Source organism: Triturus cristatus, chromosome 8 (genome assembly GCF_964204655.1).
Source record: "Triturus cristatus chromosome 8, aTriCri1.1, whole genome shotgun sequence".
NCBI lineage: Eukaryota > Metazoa > Chordata > Amphibia > Caudata > Salamandridae > Triturus > Triturus cristatus.
The window spans coordinates 103,966,203-103,987,660 of NC_140591.1; the positions used below are offsets into that span (position 1 = coordinate 103,966,203).

Consider the following 21,458-nt stretch of genomic DNA (forward strand, 5'->3'; position numbering starts at 1 on the left):
CTTTGACTGTATTCCATGTATCCTGACCTCCTATCCCCCTCCCCCATGGTTTGTTTTTGTCTCAATAAAAACGTTTTTAAACATAAGATGATGGTTTGGAGTGTAGGGAGTGAGCATATTGTGTAAATAGCTAGGCCCTTTCCCCTGCAAGATGCTGTGGCTAATAGAGTATTCTCTCCTTAAGTTGTAGCCAGTGTAGGGCAGAGAGAGCTTTCCTGGTAGAGGTTGTCCTGGGAAGCATCAGAACAAGGTGCGCAGCCGCGTTTTGAATGCATTGAAGCCTGTGAAGGCATTTGTTAGTTGCTCCTAGGTATAGAGCATTTCCATAGTCCAGGTGGGATGTTACTAACGCATGGACTAAGGTTTTCCTGTCTGAAATCGGGAGCACCTCCAGAGTTTTCCGTAGTCCCCTCAAAACTCTGAAGCACTTCCCCAACACCTTTTTAGTGGGAGCTTCAAAGGAGAGGTTGAAGTCTAACCACACACCCAAGTTTTTAACCTGATCACTTGGGAAGGGGGTGGGGCCCAGTATTTGTGGCCACCATGCCGATTACCAGATAGAGGGAGATTTTCCCACCACTAGAATCTGTTTTGCTGCCATTTAGAAACAGAGTGGGGCTCAGTATGGAGCCTTGAGGGACCCCTTGAGATAGTGCAATACTTTTGGAGTAGTGTGGTCGCTGGGCCACCTGAGAGCTCCAGTCTTGCAAAAAGGCAGCTATCCATTTTAGCGCCAATTTGTCAAGCCCGCCCTCACTAAGACGCTGTAAGAGCAGTTCATGAGATAGTGTCCACTGCTATTTTCAAATCTATAAATCATAAAGAAACACTGGAATGTATTGGCAGGTGGGGCCTTTACATTGTAACCTCAATTTTTTCACATACAAAAAAGGTAAAAACTTGCAAGATCTGTTGGTACATGCAGCGTTCAAACCAGTGAAGACCCCCTCTTCTCGCTGACTGATCAGTGGTGACTGGACACTTTTAAATGCAGACGTTGCAGTGTGTGTCCCTTTACCATTCAAAGCAATACATTTCCTCACTGTAATATTGAATTTCCCCTAAAATAATTTGAACACCTGCAATTACATTTATGCTATTTTCTGTTCATGCCTTTTATTATTCATTGCAAAGACAACAGTTGATGAACAGATTGCAGAACAATGTCATACATTCACCCCAGTACAGAGATCTGGGCCTAAATCCATCGTGTTTTTGCTCACCATGCCATTCCAGTTTGAACCCAGCCATATGCAAATCAGTCTTTGCCTCATGGGAACAGTCCAGCCCGAACTGCCAAGCCAGGTCCTTCCTGGACTGGAACCAAGCATCCTAGGACCGGTTTCGGGGTTTCACCCCTCAACAGGATAGCTTGATTCCAGTGGCATGGAGAGCACGGGACTCACGTCTGAGCATACCCTTCCCACTCGGGGTGACAAATGCAAAAACAGATGATGGACAGAATGCAGAACAAGGTCATCCATTCACCCCAGTACAGAGATCTGGGCCTAAATCCATCGTTTTTTTGCTCACCATGCCGTTCCAGTTTGCCCAACCATATGCAAATCAGTCTTGACCCTGTGCCTCACGGGAACAGACCAGCCTGAACTGCCAAGCCAGGTCCTTCCTGGACAGGAACCAAGCATCCTAGCTGGGAGGACCTAGCTTGGCAGTTCGGGCTGGACTGTACCCATGAGGCACAGGGTCAAGACTGATTTGCATATGGCTGGGTTCAAACTGGAACGGCATGGTGAACAAAAAAACAATGGATTTAGGCCCAGATCTCTGTACTGGGGTGAATGGATGACATTGTTCTGCATTCTGTCCAACTGTTTTTTTTGCTTTTATTATTCATTGGCCAATCCACTTAGAAAATAAAGATACTCCTTTGCCAACATAAGAGTAGACTACGATGCAAGATCCTCACCTGCCCCACTAGTTGAACATTTCTTATAACATGGACAGACAGAAAAAATCAGATGGCAGGTGATGTCGGTAACCCCAGAAGGAGGCGGGAACTTAGTGCAACTGCTGAAGTAAGGTATTTAAGTGGACCTCAAAGATGGGCACAATGAAAATGGGCCTTAACAGCCAAGAGGACTAGACTTCATTTAGATAAAACGAAGTTGAGTCCTTTCACTCACTCTGCTCCGTTCCTCCAAAATGTACTTCAATTGATTTTACTAATGGACAATACGTAATATGGGCCCTCTATCCCGTAGAGCTTGTACTTCTTTTCCAGAGACTTTAGTATGTCCTTCCATCATTTTCTAATTCATTTAAACTCGCATGCTGTCAAGATTTCAGGCGGCCTCATCCTCGTAATACTTGATGACTTCATGCATCGATTTCTTCTTTCAGTGGCGGCTGGTGAGTCTTGAAAGTGGTGCGGCGTAAAAGTTAGTGATGAGTGGCTTGTGGCGAAGTCCTCGTTGATGAAGCCAGCATCGAACATGACGACGACGCCATCGACGAAGCTTTCGTCGTCTAAGAGGGAAGTGTCGACCAAGATCTCGTCGTCGAAGGTCCCGTCACCTGTGATTCCGCAAGCAAAAAGCCCATCGACGACAGCCCCGTCGACGTCAGCCACGTCGACGATGACTTCGTCGACGATGGACACTAAAAGACTATTAACATCAAAAGTATCCACATCTACTACGATACCAGGAGATTTACCTGTTCAGTCTTCGACATTTACAATGGCGCCCGCTCATTCCACTCCTATTTCCACCTGGAATTTTAAACTGAAGACTTTTCAAAGGCATGATTGTAGCGATATTTCGCCGCTTACTCCCTCACATCTCCTAGAAACATATGTGCAGGGTGAGGATGATGACTATGAGGATGACGAGGACGAGGGGCCCTTTGGAGTTGCTCGCCATCCTTCTGAACTGCACAACAAGTGTCAAGATGACTAGGATGATGAGGAGGACAATTATCAGGAGCATTACTATCAAGAAAACATTGTCGTCCCGCATCATAGACCTTACTACAAACAACCTCGTCAAAGTGAGATGTCACATCTGCCTCCGACTCTGATTCAAAACCTGCAAGCTATGCTTGCAGATTATAAACAGCGTTTTCCACCACAGCCAGTCATTCCACAGGTTCCGCTAACTGCGCCGCAACCGGACCCATTGCCCTTGACTGAGGATCCAGTCCCAGCACCTCAACTGCCTGATCCTCCACAGGACCCGCGTCCGGCTCAAGATTCAACCTCTGACTAAGAATTCGAAGAGGGTGAACTACCAGATCCGGCAGATCCTTGAGATTCATATATAATCCCTATGCCTTCGCCACCTACCCCTCTACCATCTGATTCGCCCCCAGAGGATATAGGGGGTTTTCATAACCTTATGCAGCGGGCTGCAACTAGGTTCCACTTGCCGGCTACCATTGAACAGTCCGACTGCTTTCTTCATGATTTTAAGGAGGAGTCAAGGAAGATCACAAGAGCTATCCCAATCATTAACTACACTTGGAAGGAAGGAGTCAAAATTATGTCATATCAGTGCCAGCGGTGCTTCCACGGATAGACAAAAAATACCATGCTCCGGCCAATAGTCCTTCCTGTCTCATTGGCCATCCTCGGGCAGATTCGGTTATCTCACAGGCAGCCCAACAAAAATCTAAGAATCCGGCAGCACCTATTAGTACACCGCCGGATAAGGGGGGGTGGGGGGGGGTAGGCGCCTGGATTTAATTGGCAAGAAATTTTCCACGATGGCAGCTGCATCCATCAGGGCAGCCAACTCGTTAGCGATAATAGGGCGTTATGACTGCCAGATGTGGTCAGAAATGGCAAGCTTTATTGAGCTCATTCCAGAGGACAACAGACAAGATGCTCGAAAGGTTTTGTTGGAGGGTGAGCGTGCAGCATCCAAGACTATCGACTGCGCTCTGGATATTGTAAATACTAATTTTCGACAGTTGGCTGGGGCAGCTGTTCTCAGACGCCAGGGTTGGCTTAAGGCCACCACCTTCAGACCAGAAGTCCAAACGAAAATATTGGATATGGCCTATGATGGCGAATCATTGTTTGGAAAACATATAGATGACTCACTCCAAGTAATAAAGACATATACCGCAAGATCCTTGGGCTCCTTGCAGTACAAACGCGGTACCTTTAGAGGAGCAAGAGGCCGTGGTTTTTCGTCCAGAGGAGGGTATCACACCCAACAGAATAGGTACTAGCCTCAATATCGACAATCCTATCAGTCTTCGTACAGACAAACCAACACGTCTGGTTTCTCTAGTCGAGGCGGACGAAAAAGGACGCAGAATCAAGGAAGAGACGCCACAAGGAAGCAATGATTTCTGCAGGGCGCCTTTCACTCCTTTTCCCCTCCCTGTGGGTGCGAAAATTTCAACTTTTGTGAACAAGTGGCAAGAAATTACGTCGGACCAGTGGGTTCTGGACCTGGTTCGCAACGGTCATACCTTTGAGTTTGTCACCAAGTCACCCAACACACCACCCAAGGGACCCCCTCCCCCTCGTCTTCACTTACTATACAAAGAAGCTTTAACAATGCTCCTCAAGAATGCAATCGAGAAGGTTCCTGCAATTCAAAAGGGGACGTTTTTCTATTCCCGCTTTTTTCTCATCAAGAAGAAATCCGGGGAGCGGCGTCCAATCTTAGACCGATCGCAATCTGAACAGATTCCTCAAGAAGCAGGGATTTTGCATGGTAACTCTGGCAGAAATTCTAGGTTGTCTCAACGAGGGAGATTTTCTAGCTTCTTTGGATATGGAAGACGCTTACTTTCACATCCCAATACATCCGAAGCATCGCAAGTATCTTCGCTTCACAGTGGCTGGCGCCCATTATCAGTTCAAAGTGCTCCAGTTTGGGCTAAAATCTGCCCCAAGGATATTTACGAAGTGCCTAGCTCCCGTGGCAGCAGCGTTACGATCCCAAGGAATCCAAGTCTTCCCGTATTAGGACGACTGGTTACTAAAGGGTCCTTCGGAAAACTCAGTCAAGACTGCCGTGACAACATCTCTTCGTCTGTTCCACTCTCTGGGGCTAACGGTAAACAGGAGCAAATCTCAGTTCCACCCAAGGCAGGTCATTCTTTTTCTGGGAGCTCTGCTAGATACCGTCTGCTGCAAGGCATTCTTATCTCACTAACAGCAGGTTCGTCTTCAAAAATTTGCAATCCTGATTTCTAAAAGGTCAGTTTCTGTCCGGATGTTCGCGTCGCTCCTAGGGATGTGCTCCTCTGCAATACACCTCATCCCTCTGGCACGGCTTCGGATGCGACCCTTTCAGGAGGAGTTACACCTTCAGTGGCAGCAGGCTCTGGGTTCCTTCGACGACATCCTCCGAGTCACTCCAGGCATGAAGAGCGCTCTAGGTTGGTGGTCCCGCATACCCAACTTAGCAGAAGGGCTCACTTTCATACAGAAGGTTCCAGACTTTGTCCTCACTACGGATGCTTCCATGGAAGGATGGGGAGGTCATCTCCAAGACTTACAGATACAGGGGAAATGGTCTCCAGAGTACAAGAACAAGCACATCAACAGCCTAGAATTGCGAGCAATTTTCCTGTCTCTGCAAGCTTTCCTTCCAAGGATTGCAGGTTCTAAGGTTCTGGTTCGGACCGACAACACCACCAGCATGTTTTACGTGAACAAGCAAGAAGGGACAAGATCAGCAACTCTATCCACAGAAGCTCAGGAGTTGTGGGAATGGGTCACACTCCACAACATAACCATCAGAGCAGAACATGTCAGGGGTCTCTGCAATACGTTAGCGGACACGCTCAGCAGATCCCAATCGGATTGCCACGAATGAGAGCTAGAGCAAGCTCAAGTGCTCAGAGTATTCAGAGCTTGGGGCACACCAACACTGGATTTGTTTGCCACAAAAGAAAACAAGAAATGCCGCTTTTATGCCAGCAGATACCCTCAATAGGGGTCAAGGGGGAATGCCCTGTCCATGCGATGGTCAGGGATTTGTGCTTACGCTTTTCCCCCTGATACCTCTAATACCGAGAGTCATACGCAAGATGAAGTTGGAGGGCTGTCGACTCATCTTGATTGCACCCAGATGGCCACACCAGTACTGGTTTCAGGAGCTTATATTATTATCCCAGGACCAGCCGATCCGTCTTCTCCCGACGCCCACAATGCTGGCAAGGAATAGAGGTCAGGTTCTCCACCAGACCCTCAGTCCCTACATTTACACGCATGGCTCCTGACTTCTTTAAATTTAAGGATCTGGATATCCCTCAAGACTGTAGGGATATATTAACGAAATCACGAGCTCACAGAACGATAAAAACTTGCCGTCTAAAATGGAAACGGTTTTGCTGTTGGTGTGAAACAAACCACGTTCACCCGGTGGAAGCTCCTGCAGAACAGATCCTCCCTTATTTGTTACATCTGGCAAGATCTGGGCTTTCTTTCCCTTCAGTCAAAGTCCATTTAGCTGCACTTTCCAGATTCAGAAAAGGTGCTCATAGCCCTTCTCTGTGTTCATCCTCTTTAATCAGTTTATGAAAGGGCTTTTCCGGGGGTTTCCTCCGATCAGACTTCCGCCACCGGAGTGGAAACTCAACACAGTCTTAATGCAGTTAAGGAAGCATCCATTAGAACCTATCCACAAGGCGGATCTCAAATTCCTTACCTGGAAAGTTGCCTTACTTCTGGCCTTAACATCAGCTAGACGAGTGAGTAAAATTCAGGCGTTCTCTGTAAAGGAACCTTTTCTACACTTCACTCAAGACTACGTGCACCTCCGAACTAATCCGACTTTTATCCCTAAGGTGCCGTCACAGTTTCATCTTAATGAACCGGTGAAGTTAAAAACTTTCTTTCCTAATCCATCTACTCCAGTGGAGCGAGCCTTTCACTCTCTCGATATCAAGAGATATCTTAAATTCTATCTTCAAAAAACAAAGAACCTTAGAAAGTCCGACCAATTGTTCGTGGCTTATGGTCAAACTACCCTGCGAAAGGCAGTGACAAAATCCACCATTGCCAGATGGATAGCCTCAACAATCCTTTTCTGTCATGACAAAGCTCACAGGCCGGTGGTACGGAAACCCAAGGCCCATTCCACGAGAACAGTAGCAGCGTCTACAGCATTGTTTGCTGGAGTGACTCTGGAGAATATCTGCCATGCTGCGACATGGAAAAATGTCCACACTTTTACGAGACATTACTGCCTCCAATCTACGCATCAAGACGATGCAGCAGTCGGACAAACTATCCTGCGACATCTTTTCCTTTGAGATAATTTCAGGTATCTTTTTTCATATTTTTCACATGTAATATGTTATCTTTTAGTATGACAATGCAATGTTTTACAATGATGAATTGTTGCATTTTTCAAGGTTATTGCTTTACATGTTGTTTTCTCTTTGTAGCTTGCATGTTTTGAATTTTTAAGATGTTTTTCTTATACCTGTTGTCAACGAGTTGTGGATGCAATATAGGTATTGGTCAAATACACGTTTTATATATAAAAAGAAGATAAATATTTAAAGTTCACAAAAAGCTCCAAAGTGTTCATTGATTCTCGTTTTTTATTTTTCTTTCTCGTATTGCCCAAGTATCATTACAACACATAACAGCCGACACGTGTTTCGTCCATCCGGACTTTTTCAAGGCTGTAAACAAATGGATACAAGTATACAAATTACAAACACATAACACACATATTGTGCAGAATTTGATGGTTAAAAGGACGATATTTACAATAAAATTCTCTTCCACATACACTGATTTACATACAATTGTGTTATAACAATTCATTTTATCTTGACACTCAATAAACGTGAGGGGCTAGTGTCAATAGATAATTAAAGACAAATAAACCTCCAGTGAAGGAGTTTACCATAAAAGTGCAAAGAACCACCACCAGAAAAGTCATCAAGAACCTGCTAGAGTGAAAACCATGTTGGAAAATTTGAGAAAGGCACTGTGTGCACATGCAATTATTGCTAAAGGACTAACCTCACTGCAAAACAGTCTCTCCCAATATTTATTTATTCAATCAGAGGTACGGCCACTCCCTTCCTCACTTGTACAGCCTTAGTGATAGGCAGATAATTGTCCCATCAGAATGGGTCCTTTTCTTGTGGGTCGAACAATCGTAGTTATCGGTTTACCATAACCACATTAGCGCCGTAAACCAACAGGTAATGATACACCTATAAACCAAAAGCACAAGGTACGTTTAAGATAATCATGGGATCTGTTAAATGCTGCCATACAATAGGCCTAAAGACTGTCAATTATAAAAACCATCTCCGCCCCTAGTGTGAGACCAATTTCGGAGCCAGGATACCGCATCCTATACATATACGGATAGTACCTGAACTGTTCTATGTTATAGACAACTGACAACAAATAATACCGAGCCATAAGTAGGTAGCACCCATCAATTCATATACACCATAGCCAAACGTTCTTACCTTCCCTACTGTGCAATTTAATAGAACTTCTAAAAGAAAAATATGTGGACGGCCAAAACTTGAAGCGTGCTCGTACTATTACTGTTTGGGACAGGGGTCCCCATTGAGACATAGAACAAGGATGCACACGACTTCTATTAAATTGCACAGTAGGGAAGGTAAGAACGTTTGGCTATGGTGTATATGAATTGATGGGTGCTACCTACTTATGGCTCGGTATTATTTGTTGTCAGTTGTCTATAACATAGAACAGTTAAGGTACTATCCCTATATGTATAGGATGCGGTATCCTGGCTCCGAAATTGGTCTCACACTAGGGGCTGAGATGGTTTTTATAATTGACAGTCTTTAGGCCTATTGTATGGCAGCATTTAACAGATCCCATGATTATCTTAAACGTACCTTGTGCTTTTGGTTTATAGGTGTATTATTACCTGTTGGTTTACGGCGCTAATGTGGTTATGGTAAACCGATAACTACGATTGTTCGACCCACAAGAAAAGGACCCATTCTGATGGGACAATGATCTGCCTATCACTAAGGCTGTACAAGTGAGGAAGGAGTTGCCGTACCTCTTATTGAATAAATAAATATTGGGAGAGACACTGTTTTGCAGTGAGGTTAGTCCTTTAGCAATAATTGCATGTGCACACAGTGCCTTTCTCAAATTTTCCAACATGGTTTTCACTCTAGCAGGTTCTTGATGACTTTTCTGGTGGTGGTTCTTTGCACTTTTATGGTAAACTCCTTCACTGGAGGTTTATTTGTCTTTAATTAAATATTGACACTAGCCCCTCACGTTTATTGAGTGTCAAGATAAAATGAATTGTTATAACACAATTGTATGTAAATCAGTGTATGTGGAAGAGAATTTTATTGTAAATATCGTCCTTTTAACCATCAAATTCTGCACAATATGTGTGTTATGTGTTTGTAATTTGTATACTTGTATCCATTTGTTTACAGCCTTGAAAAAGTCCGGATGGACGAAACACGTGTCGGCTGTTATGTGTTGTAATGATACTTAGGCAATACGAGAAAGAAAAATAAACGAGAATCAATAAACATTTTGGAGCTTTTTGTGGACTTTAAATATGAATCTTCTTTTTACATATATAACGTGTATTTGACCAATACCTATATTGTGCCTCAACTGATGTGTAACCAGTGTGGAGACTTTGGTAGGAGATCCTCTGGGTTTCTTTTCGGGTCTATTTTTCCTCCTAAAAGCAGAGGGGGAGTCTTGGTTTGAGAGCACTATAGTATTACCAGGAGAAAAAAAAGCGTTCATATAATTGATGTGAAGGCATGCTAAAAAACGTGTTATGTGGATGTGCATGTAAATCTCTGTCAGACTGCTGCTTAAGTTCATGTGTGCTAAGAGTTGTGGATGCAATTGGGGAGTATCAGCACTAGTCTCCCACCATCCGCAAACGACTGTATACTTGTTATACTGCTCGCTATTCTGATTCAGGCATGTGAATCTATGAAAGACACCCCAGTACTGGATAAGAAAACAAGTTACTTACCTGTAACTACAGTTATCCAGTATTGGTATCTTTCATAGATTCACATGCACCCACTCTCCTCCCCGTAGAGTCAGTTCTCTATATTTTGGGACGTTTACTTCCCACTTGTGCTAGGAAAATCTGAGGAGAACTGGCTCTGCTGAGACGATTCTAGAAGGGTGCTGGTGTCTGATTGGTTATTACCAAAATTCTTGGTCCTTTTTTTAATGAGGTAGATAGGCTGCTAAGATATAGGCTTTAGGCCTTTTTTCTTTGGGCCTACTACTACTAACATTTTGTCACAACTCCTTTATTTACCGGGGACTCCCGCCTCGGCGACGGGGAATGATTCAGGCATGTGAATCTAGGAAAGATACCAATACTGGATAACTGTAGTTAAAGGTAAGTAACTTGTTTTCTTCTCCTAGTGTCCTCCTGTAGCCAGGCACTGGAAGTTGAGCGTTCCCGCTACTCAGCAGCAGCCGCGTGCCTGCACCCTGGTTCCTTGCAACCAAGCACACCAAGAGCATGCGGGTCGAAGTGCACCCCTCCATGGCTAGGACCCGTGCTACTGCTTCTCACCCTGAGCCTGCCTTTCAGCACACAGTGACTGAGCTCACACATGACCGAGTGCGGGAGGAGGCCCTTTCTTCGTGCAGGATAAGGAGGGATTACACAGGGCCATTGCTGCCTGTGCAGCCTCGATCCGACTGAAAATGAAACCAGCTCTTCCACTCCACTGCGACAGGCAGCAGAAGCATGATCATGCATGCTCACCTGCCAATGAAAGTGAGCATATGCTTGTGCATGTTCACTCAACACTCTCTCTAAAAACCATGACATGTATTTAGGGTTAGAAAAAGTGACACTGGAACAAACTTATAACAAGCATTAGCAAAGCCAATAGGTTTCACCTATGCTGTACCTATTGGTGTTGTCAATGTTTTTTAATGATGTTGCACAGCCGCGAGCTGCTGCGCAACATGACTCAAAGTAAATTAAAACTAAGTGCTATGGCACGACCAATGTTGAACGCATCATAGCATTTTTTTTGTTTACTGGAGTCATGTTGCACAGCAGCCTGAGCTAGTGTGCAATATTTTTAAAAAACATTAACAAAGCCAAATAGTTTTGAGTCCGCCATTTCGCTTTGTTAATGTTTTTAAAGGGCATGTGGCTTTACGACCAGAACTGCTGCCTGTTGACCTGGGGAATTAGGTTTGAGTCTCGGCATTGGCATAACATCCTGAGATTCTGGGCAAATCACTTAAACCATGAAAAGTGAATAAAACAAGCATTGGGAAAGCCAATAGGTCTCGCCTGTTTGATTTGTATTGGCTTTGTCAAAGTTTTTTTTTTTAGACATTTTGTACAGCAGTGTGACTGTTGTGCAGCATTGTTGAAAGTAAAAAAAAAAAGTGATATGACGCAGTCAATGCTGGCTGTGTCATAGCACTTTGTTGGGTCTCGCCTGCGTGGACTGCGCACATGCGCAGTCTTGCTGGCGAGATTTAATGTGTTGTTGTATTTTTCTGTAAATGGCATTAAGCTCCGCCCCTCTTTTCAATTGGCTGGCGTCACCGTTTATGCTAAACGGTGGCCAGCCATTGGAAAAGAGCTGTTCGTGACGTTTTCGTTTGGCTTTTTCTGCCGTCCCACTTGGACGGCCTCGCCTGCTTTCCTTCTGAAGTAAAAGGTTTCTTATCTTTATGGGGCCAAACACATGGCCCCATAAAGATAAGAAACCTTTTACTTCAGAAGGAAAGCAGGCCGTCCAAGTGAGACGGCAGAAAAAGAGAAAAGTCTACGTCAACCGCGGCTGCCTGGTGAGCGCTTACAGACTTGTTTACTTCAATGGATCACCGTCTTCAAAATTGGGTCTGGGACTCATTCGGGAGCCTACAGGTTGAGAGTTGTGATTTAAAGTACTAAATGTATCATTGCTGCTTATTTTAGCTATTCTCTTTGTAAAGGGAGGCTTTATTGGTGGGTTTGTAAGCACACGTTTGGTCATCTCCAATGTTTTCGATCCACTTAAAGTACTAGTAATGTTCAGATGCTACGAGTCAACGAATCGCCCCACGGGAATGCTCCTGAATGTCCACTTTAGTGCCCTGCGTCTAGGGTCCTGCCCTCGACATATTCAAACTGTTGCGCCTCGAGTAACTGCATTTTGTGTGCCTTGTATGTATGTCCACGGGTGTCACATATATATGCCCATTCACCTTAAGCATGGATGCCAACATTTCTGAATTAGTGATGTTCCCAAACTCAAAACTTACCTTCCTCCTCCGAACACAGGTTTGTAATTATTTGACTGCTTCTGCTTTGAAGATTTGGGTTCGACTCCTCCAAATTGACGGTCTCAAGGAGTGTAAACGACTTAGATAGACAAGGGCAAGGAACAGCAATCTGAAGCAAGTTTAAACTGATTGACAGTATTCGGGGCGGCACTAGAAGGCCCAGAGCCGCAGAAATCCTGCAATTGGTTAGAGAAAACGTGCCGCCGAGGAAAAGATGTTAGTGTTGTGACGCTACGATATACACGTCACGTGGGCCAGACGCATTGCTAGGGAACTTTCTCTAACAGGAAATAATCACTACCAGCAAGCTCCACTTAGTGCATTTTACAACAAATTTGTTTATAGACACAGCTAAATATGCCACCAGTGTCTTAAGTTTTGCTGTTTACGACAGTTGTAGGGTATTGCAACGTCATGTCTGCGTTAATTCTTTGCACAACCATGAAGCTTTTGCTTGCAACAAAGCTGCCTCCCTTCTCGCTCGCCGTACTGGAATTACAAGTGGGCGGAAGTGCCCCGTGTTCAACACGTAAAACGTAATTTGACGTACTTGTCACGTGGTGTGAACGCGATTCTTGTCTTTTTACTGTAATATAATGGAATGTGGTCGTTACGGAAGCTAGAGTGGGGCAATTTGATTTTGTAGTCTGTTCATTTGGGGACTGAAGGTAAGCCTGTTGGTGATCTTTAATCTGGTTCAGGGCGATTGACATTAAAGCAGCATTAATATGTGTTCATTGTGTTTATTTAAAGAATTATATTCTCTAATTATGCGTATTATTGTGTTTTGTCCGAAAGAGGTATAATATTGTATCTTTGTTGTTAGAACTGCCTGAAATGTGTAGAGAAATTAGTCTCCGTAGAGTGTGACTTAGTTTAAGGGCACCGAGAAAGTGCCTAGGCGAGTAGTGTCACTGACATACTAGTTCGAAATGTGTTCTTAAGGAGCAAAGGAGAATTTGCAGTCGAACTACACCCCCAGATTATGCACCTTCTGGAGGGAACTAGAAGACTGCTCAGGCTTACTGGGCAGGCAGAAGGGAATGGCTTTTTGTCAGCAAGGCCTCTGAGTAGTATTTCTGTTTTAGAAGCATTAAGGCAGAAAAGATGTAGGTGGATTCAGTGCTGGACATGTCTGAGCAGTGGCACTCGGCGGTGATCCTCAGATCCCTTCTGTGCATTGAAGTGAAGCTGGTAAACGCCTGCATAAAGGAGACGGTCGATGCTGTGGCCTGTAATAATGTGAGCATGTTGGGTCACCTCTTGCATCTGTTGCAAAGGGGAAGGCAAGTGGACCAAACTCTGAGAAACTTCACAGATGGTGCTGGTGGTTTGGGGTAGGAAAATGCCAGAATGAACTTGGTATATTTAGTTTCCAAAAAGTAGTTAAAAGTCAGCCCTGTTAACTAGGAAACGTTTTGTGAATTAGACTCTTTTTTATATAGTGATCCTATTATAATCTCAATTACATGTGGTCCTGGTTGGCAACTGAATGTACATGTGTCACGTCTATGTATTTTCTGAGTGAATCCAGCACTAAGGTGAACACAGCATTTTCACATGCAGCATGTAAACAGATTATGCAAGACACAAACATTTAATTTTTCTGGAAAATTGCTCTAAGGCAGACTTTATGAACAAGCATTAAAAATGCAATTGGTCTTGCCTTAAATTAAGTTAAAGCCATTTGCTTTGATATACAATACCATTAGCAAAGCAAATGGCTTTAACTTAACCCCTTCCACGCGTGGCAAATTACGCCGTGAGGGGGGGGGGGGCTGGGCGTGGCGCCCAGGTACCCAGGACGGCTCCCGGCCGTCATAAATCACGGTGAGTGAGTGCTCATGACGGCCCGGAGCCGTCCGAACTCCGCTCACTAATTAATTTGCACGCACAGGCAGGGAATTAGCCGCGCGTGGGCGGAGCGGCAACGGTCAGACGGCTCCCGGCCGTCATGAGCACACGACTACCGTGAATCATGACGGCTGGGAGCCGTCCTGAGCATGGATGTGGTTAATAAAAGGCAAGACCTATTGCATTTTCAATGCTTGTTTTATTCTTACAACCATGATGCACAGCAGCCGCGCTGCAGCACAACCTGACAACATCAGAGAAAACCCTGGCCATTTTCATATGAAGTAGGCGTAACATTCTCGTATTTTTGGTCTGAGGGTTCTATATGCACAGCCAAGCACCCAATATCTGGACATTGTTCACCCTTACACAATAGTTAGATTGTGTCAGGGTGAACGACACAACGTAATACCTTACTGGTCAAGACGCATTACACGCCCCACTAGGAGTGTCTTTTTAACCATTAGCGTTCTCACTTTCCATATTTTACTATGAAGGGTTTGGCTTTGAGGGTATCTGACAGAAACTGATTAACATAACATAATTATTTGTAAAATCAACGACAGCGGAACAAGAGTGAAACACGGATTAATAAACTGTTCATACCACACATCTGTATCTTTAAAAGCTGATACAGTTTAATATGTACACAAATACCAATGTCTGGCCCTCAACGGGCAACAAAACAAGAGAAACCAAGAGTACGGTAAGCAACGGACATTAATGGGAAATGTGAACACAACTTAGCAGGGAAAGTAACAGTGAGATAAAAACGCAACATAATTTACGAAAAAACATTATTACAAAAGGAACTTTTCTGATAGTGAAAATGGGCTCAAAACAATATTGTCTAGCGGTACATTAAAAGTAAATATCTGGGGCAATATCTCGTGAAATATAATACAATGATTAGCACCAAAACATGGCACTGACAGACATCCATACATTTCTTGCCTGGGTCAAATGATGAGTAGCTTGCAAATGTGGCTGCATGTCTGTGTACGAGGAGTAGAATAGGTGATGCAGTTTAGCACTGTCATACTGAGGTGTGAACACATTTTTTGAGATGTCAAGCAACGTTTGTTATTTCTAGGCAAACCATAAGGAAAAGTTGCACGCACTAAACAAAATCAAATTCTGGGGTCTGTAGATCACGGAGTCTGTTTAGGAAAAGGCAACTAATGAGAATGGGCATTCGCGGCTCGCAATTCGCGGGGGGGGGGGGTATAAATTTAAAATATAAACAACTTACCTGATCCAGTGACCCCGGTCCTGCGCCGCCTCTGATCCTGGGCCGGTCCGGAATAGGCATGCTTCCTCCTCCCTCCCCTGAGTCCTGTAGCCAATCACAACGCTGCAATGGCGAGTCCCGGACGGCGCCCAGCTGGGCACCAGTAGGGACGTCATTTTCTCCATGTAGGCTGCATGCAGCCTACATAGAGAAAATGTAGAGTGCGCATGACTGCTTTGGTTGGCCCCAGGGCCAACCAAGCAGTCGGGGCACTCAGTGGTGCAAGCCACTCCGACCCGCCCACCTGCCCGCCCCCAACTAGGCATACCCTCCTGCCTGCCCCCAAACAGGCATAGCCCTGTATTCTTGCAGCGCGAGAAGCAGAACATAAAATGGTATTTAAAATACCATTTTATTTTTTGCTTCTCGCACTGCGAGAAAGTTGTGTGGCGGCGCTCCAACGCCCTAATGGAGCAGCCGCCACTGTTCCATTTATACATCCCCATTCGACAGATTTGCCTTCCTGTTCATCTGAGAACTTTCTAGACGGCCCGCCTAGAACGTTTGACCCCAATCGCTCCATAACTGAATTTCCTCTTTGCACGTGTGAATATTATGGCATCTCATTACCAAACTCACAAATACCTGTTTTATCAACCTTGGATGGAAGAGAAGGTTCGTGCAGTGAAACATTATATGCTATTTGAACAGAGATATTTGCAGCCTGTGTTAAACAACCTGGATTTACATGCCATACAGATGTACACAGCTGTATTTTTTATCAAAGCCAGTAAACGTAGTATATGGCTAAGTATGTGTGCGTTATTGACGGTCATGGTTGCCATTTATTGCACACTGAGAGGGTGCCAAAAGCAGGAAAACCGAAATGTCATCTATTTTGCGCTCCCAGGTGGTCCTTAGTACCAGTGATTTTGGTAGAAGCACAGAAAACATTTTTAACAAGTCCCATCTTCTGACTGGGACTTCATGTTTAGTCATATTTTGATTCAGAAAGACACTTTTGCCATTTGTAACTTGACTAAAAAACCTATACCTTTTGTTTTTAATATTTATTTCATCAACAATTGAAAATACAAGAATACATTTGACAGTTATTATAGTAAGTATATGAGGCATATAATATAAATTATCTGAATTAACACGTGGGATTTCCATAAGTACTGCAAAGTAGCAACAACATAAGATTATAAAGCGATTTGAATAATCCAACTGAACTATATATTTTCATCATATGCTATGTTGCGTATCGTGGTGTGTATATTAATTACACAGAGTGCAGCCAGATTACCCCACTAGATAACTTATTCTTTCTGATATAACCTCTGCAGCGCTTTTACTTCTTCCACCACTCCTTTTCAACCGCATAAATGGATTGTTGAAAGGCTGCGCCACCAACAGCATTATCACCAGTGTGGTTTAAATCAACTTGCTAGAAAGATCTGTGTACATTCTAATCAAAGGTCCACCCACCATAAATTTGCATAGAGGATAATTGTGCCAGCTGGAAAGCACAGCGTGCAACATGCGATCACAGTTTCGTGTTTATGTAGATAGCTCATTTGACTACTGTTTTTGTTGCATAGATCTTGGTTTTACTTGCAGGTCACATGTTAACATTCTTTTAACCCCTTGTGTGCCACGCCCTTTCCCCGCCCTGTGCCGGCCGTTGCATTAGCGGGCGGGGTTTATGACGAGCTGGACTCGTCATGGGCACAGCGCAACCGCGGCCCATGACGAGTCCAGCTCGTCATGGGCACAGAAGGGGTTAATGGACAGATACATCCGACATTTTAACAATGCAGGTTTCTTGCATACAAAGCTTGGCATGGTCAAAAACCTATCCCTGCCCCTTGCAATGCCTTTTGCACCTCCCTTATGCCTGCCCCAAACTCTACTCTTGGTACATTACTCATTTTAGTGAGCACCGGCACTTATTTTCTTCATTTAAAACACTGTATATGCTGACTATTCACACTTGGTCCATAACCTTTTTGCCATTATCAAGACCCTTGCACTAACTTGTCAGCCAAAACAATCACTCTAATTGGCTTTTTTTACTACAAAGTTTCTGCATTTGGTGCACATTTGTACACGTGATTGGTGGTTCCCCAGTGATACAAATGGGTTCCTAGTTTGTCTAGCTTTTGTTAAAAGTAAACTAAACAGGGATTGCTTTAAAGGGGGTAGGGGCACAAGCGTTTTAAAAAAAAATTATTTTCTTTGGCCTATACCGAGTTTGTACCTCTAAAAATTCAACCTAAAAAAATGGCTTCTAGAAGCTTTTCATCAATCAAGCGTGTAGGTGAACGTACAAAATGTAAAGATTTTGCACTTGTTCTTACTATAACGTCCTTATTTGCAAAGTTCGAACAATATTAACTTAAAAAATGTCGCCTTTGTATACGTCACATTTACTGTGGTAAATGCTTCAGTTAACCAAGTTTTGGGCAATTCGTCCCTCTGCACATGGGGGTTTTATGTCAAGTATATTTAAATTTGTTAAATGATCATGTATTTTCCACCCCCTTAGATAATGGAGCTCATCCTGCTGGAGTGAAGTCCTTGGCTGTGCCCAGAATCGGGCGAGGAAGAGGGATCACACGCCTGTTGGAGACCTTAGCATCAAAGTCTGCTAGCGGTTAAATAGTTGCTGCTTAGACCAACTTCACATATGTTTGAATTTGAGAGATTCTATTGGCAATCCAACTCCCGAAAAGATAGTTGAGGAAACTTAACTGAATATGTCAATTTTGACTGTCAAATGTACTTTTCATTGTGTTGATATTATTTGTGTTTCAAAAAGTTTGATTGGGTCAAGCTTGTCTTCATTTACTGTTTAGAAATAGTTTAGTGCTGTACTAGACCACTATATCTTTAGTTGAACCCTTCGTAATTTTAATAGTTTCAGCTTCCATGAAGATTATGATGGGTTTGAAATCCTCTTCAGAAGGCGACCTCTCTTATGAGACTGTCGGGATACTCAAGTGCCTATTTTTTTAATTTATATGTAACATAAACGTGTTTCTAGTAGGAGTACTTTGAGATATCTTCAATTTATGAAAAATCAGTTCTCAAAAGAACATCTTCAATCAGGAGTAAACTTTTAACCTTGGTACGATCATAGCTTATTAGGAGAAGCAAATTGAGCATAGGTAGGCGGTAATTAGACCTTTGATTACATTCTGTTTTGAATTTAGGAAAATGGCAGATGTACACTTAAAGCTAATTTGTCAAAGTTAAAATAATCCAGCACTGTCAATATTTTATATTAATAATGACCCCATTGTGCCTTGTTCTCAAATGCCTCTCATTGCCCATTAACTATCATAAACGAGTTAGGTGTGCTCCGCATAGCCCAGCCTACACTTTATTTGGCAGATTCTGTTAGAAACCGACTTTGCACCCATCTGGAAAATGCATGATTTCCATGACTGTAACAAACTGGAACTTAAATGCAGTGGTGCCTGAAATATTGTTTTTCACTGTGCAAACATCTTGTGTTGCTTTACCAAAAAAATTGCTTTTGTTAGAACTTTGCTAAACTATATTAATTACCCTTATTTTTAAATGTGATGGTAAATTGGACATTTGTGATTTTGCCCCCTAAAATGCATTTTAGACTGTTTGGACATGTATCACAGATATCAATTTAAGGTGCTCAAGACATCATGCCTTTGCTTTACACAAGCAGCAGTAAACCAAGCTAGTCTGATTATATGGCCCTTCTCCCTAAGAGATCTGTTCAGTTTTAAGATTTGGCACTTAGCAAACCGGAACTTGCAGCCCAAGACTGCACAGTGTTCTTTTGGTCCTAGAACAGAAACGAAGTAAGAAGCTACTGGACCCTGGCACGGAAGGAAAACTGAATGAAAAGCAAATCATACACTGCTAATACAGTGCTACAATAATTAAGTTATGACTAACAAAAAAAGTACATGGCAGTATTTCTGGAAGATATTTATTGTGTTGGATGCATTGTGGGGCCCTGGAAAGTAAAATATGCTGTTTGCTGTTCTCATTCATGTATGGTTGAAAACCTATTGTATTTAATTTGTAGCTGATCAATTGCTGCTAGCTGTAGCTGATATAATGGTACACTAATGTTGCATTTGTATTTGTTAAAAAGCTTCCAGTGGCGTAACACAAAATGCCCCCCATCCCCTTTCAGAAATGTGATGAGGTGCCCCCGAGTCTCGCATATCTCACAGATACTAATTGGCTTTGGCTGAATGGTGCCCCCTCTACACGGCCCTGCATTATACCCCTATTTTCTTCTGGCATTTGTAAGTGTATGTTCATACACAACACAATGTAGAAGGGGGGGACCAGGAGCTATTTATAAAGGAGAGGTCCAGTACCGATGCTCCCAAAGAATCAAGTGGTTATCACTAAGAGGTTACTGTTCCTATTGGAAAGATAGCAGCCTAATCTGGTTGCTGCAAAAAAGAGTTGAGTGAAATCTGATTTACAGTCTAAGTTGTATACCGATGAAGGTGGGGTAATTTCTCCTTTTGGAAAAAGTGCCCTCACACACCCATGCGGGTGTCATGCTTCATCATCGGGCGTGTGCTCCTCGTGGGGGTGGTGCTGCTATCCCCCACAGGCCCTGCGAGAGGGCTCTTTGTCGGAGATCTTTTAGGAGTGACGCCGCAGTTGTGCGTGTGGGTCTAAAAGTTGTGTAAGTGAGTTAAAATTACCCCCACGGTACCTAGAAACAGAATTTTATTCAGGGGTCTGGGTGGTAAGATAGCGAAGGATAAGGAGAATCTCTTTCAAACAAATATTGTAGAGGAGTAAGTATTATCTTGCTGCTCTCTTATCGGTAGGTGAGAGAGATTCAGGTCGACATGTTTTGTGCTAAGACTTGGTCCCTAGTGGATCCCATTGTGCTTCTTCAGGACCGTAATGTGATTTAAATTAATAAAACTAGGAATCCGAGACGACAACAATCTGTATTCCTGTTATTCCTAGAGTCAGGTGTGTAGGCCTCAATGTGCCTATTTGATCGTCCAATAGGCGTTCCAGATTCCAACCCCTTAATTTGTAAAGATTGGCCTCCTCTGCTAAACCGTGTGGTAATGAAGTTTACTATGCTTCTCCTTAGTTGCAGCACATTACCTGCCCCGCGACCGCTTGGTTTACCTTCGCCAAAAGGAAAAATTCCCCCACCTTCATCAGTATCCAACCTTGACTGTCAACCAGATTTCACTCACGAGTCTTTTTTGCAGCAACCAGATTAGGCTGCTGTCTGTATCTTTCCATTAGGAACAGTAACCCCTTAGTGATAACCAAGTGTATGTTCATACCCAGACATTTTCATAGTAAACACCTGTTCTTGAGAAATGTAAGCAGTTGAAATCATGTTTATCATCTCCTCTAATGGGCTGTGGTCTCCTGAAGATGTAGCTATGTTCTCCTTATGTATTGTTGTATTAGTGACATTCTTCAATTGTTTTTTTTAATTCAGTTCGGGCCAGGGAGTTGCTTCCCAGTGGTGTCTGGCAATTGCAGTTTGTCTCAGTTTGCTTGTGCTAAAGTGTATCTTTTTCATTCAGAAATGTCATAAATTTGTTTTTTCAAAGATTGTTGATGTTGGTTTAATAAAGGCGGCAGTTATGCTGTACAGGTCATCATGAGGACACTGGTAGCCTACATTTTGACGATAAGCTGTTCCCTTAAAATGTGCCGTTCTAGCAAACCAATTTGCAGTGAACTTGCTAATGTTAACATTTTACTACAGACAAATATATTTTGGTGACAAGTTTTTGAAAGGCAGTTTTCAGCCCTCGACAGCCCAAAAAGATGATGTTCAAAATTGCCAGGTAGTACTTTTTTCAAGTGCTTAACTATGATGCCTATCACAGAACATGTGTAGATTTCATTGTTCTATATTTTTCTTCTGTATTACTCCCAATAATGATCTAAAATTAATGTTCATGGAGTAAGATTCAGTTTTTTCCATGGCAGACACAGTGTCAGGTGATTGATGCAGGGGAGGGAAGAGACCAGGTGAGGCAACAAAACAAATATTGGATTTCTACTTGAAAGCTGCACAAAATTTTTGGTTGGAGTAATTAAACTGACTGTGCTACTCTAATTGTAAGCACATGTGTAGAC

General features: G+C 43.3%; 1 protein-coding gene across 2 annotated transcripts in view; it reads left to right on the plus strand.

Annotated features, from left to right (window-relative positions):
- The window catches only part of MAEL (maelstrom spermatogenic transposon silencer), a 1,256,240-nt gene extending 1,235,263 nt beyond the window's left edge, over window positions 1-20,977 (plus strand). For both annotated transcript variants that reach the window (XM_085621107.1, XM_085621108.1), the window contains one exon: window positions 17,872-20,977. In XM_085621107.1, the coding sequence (XP_085477233.1) occupies window positions 17,872-17,984 (113 nt within the window). In that variant the 3' untranslated portion in view covers window positions 17,985-20,977. The remainder of the gene's footprint in view (window positions 1-17,871) is intronic.
- The last annotated feature ends 481 nt before the right edge of the window (window positions 20,978-21,458 follow it).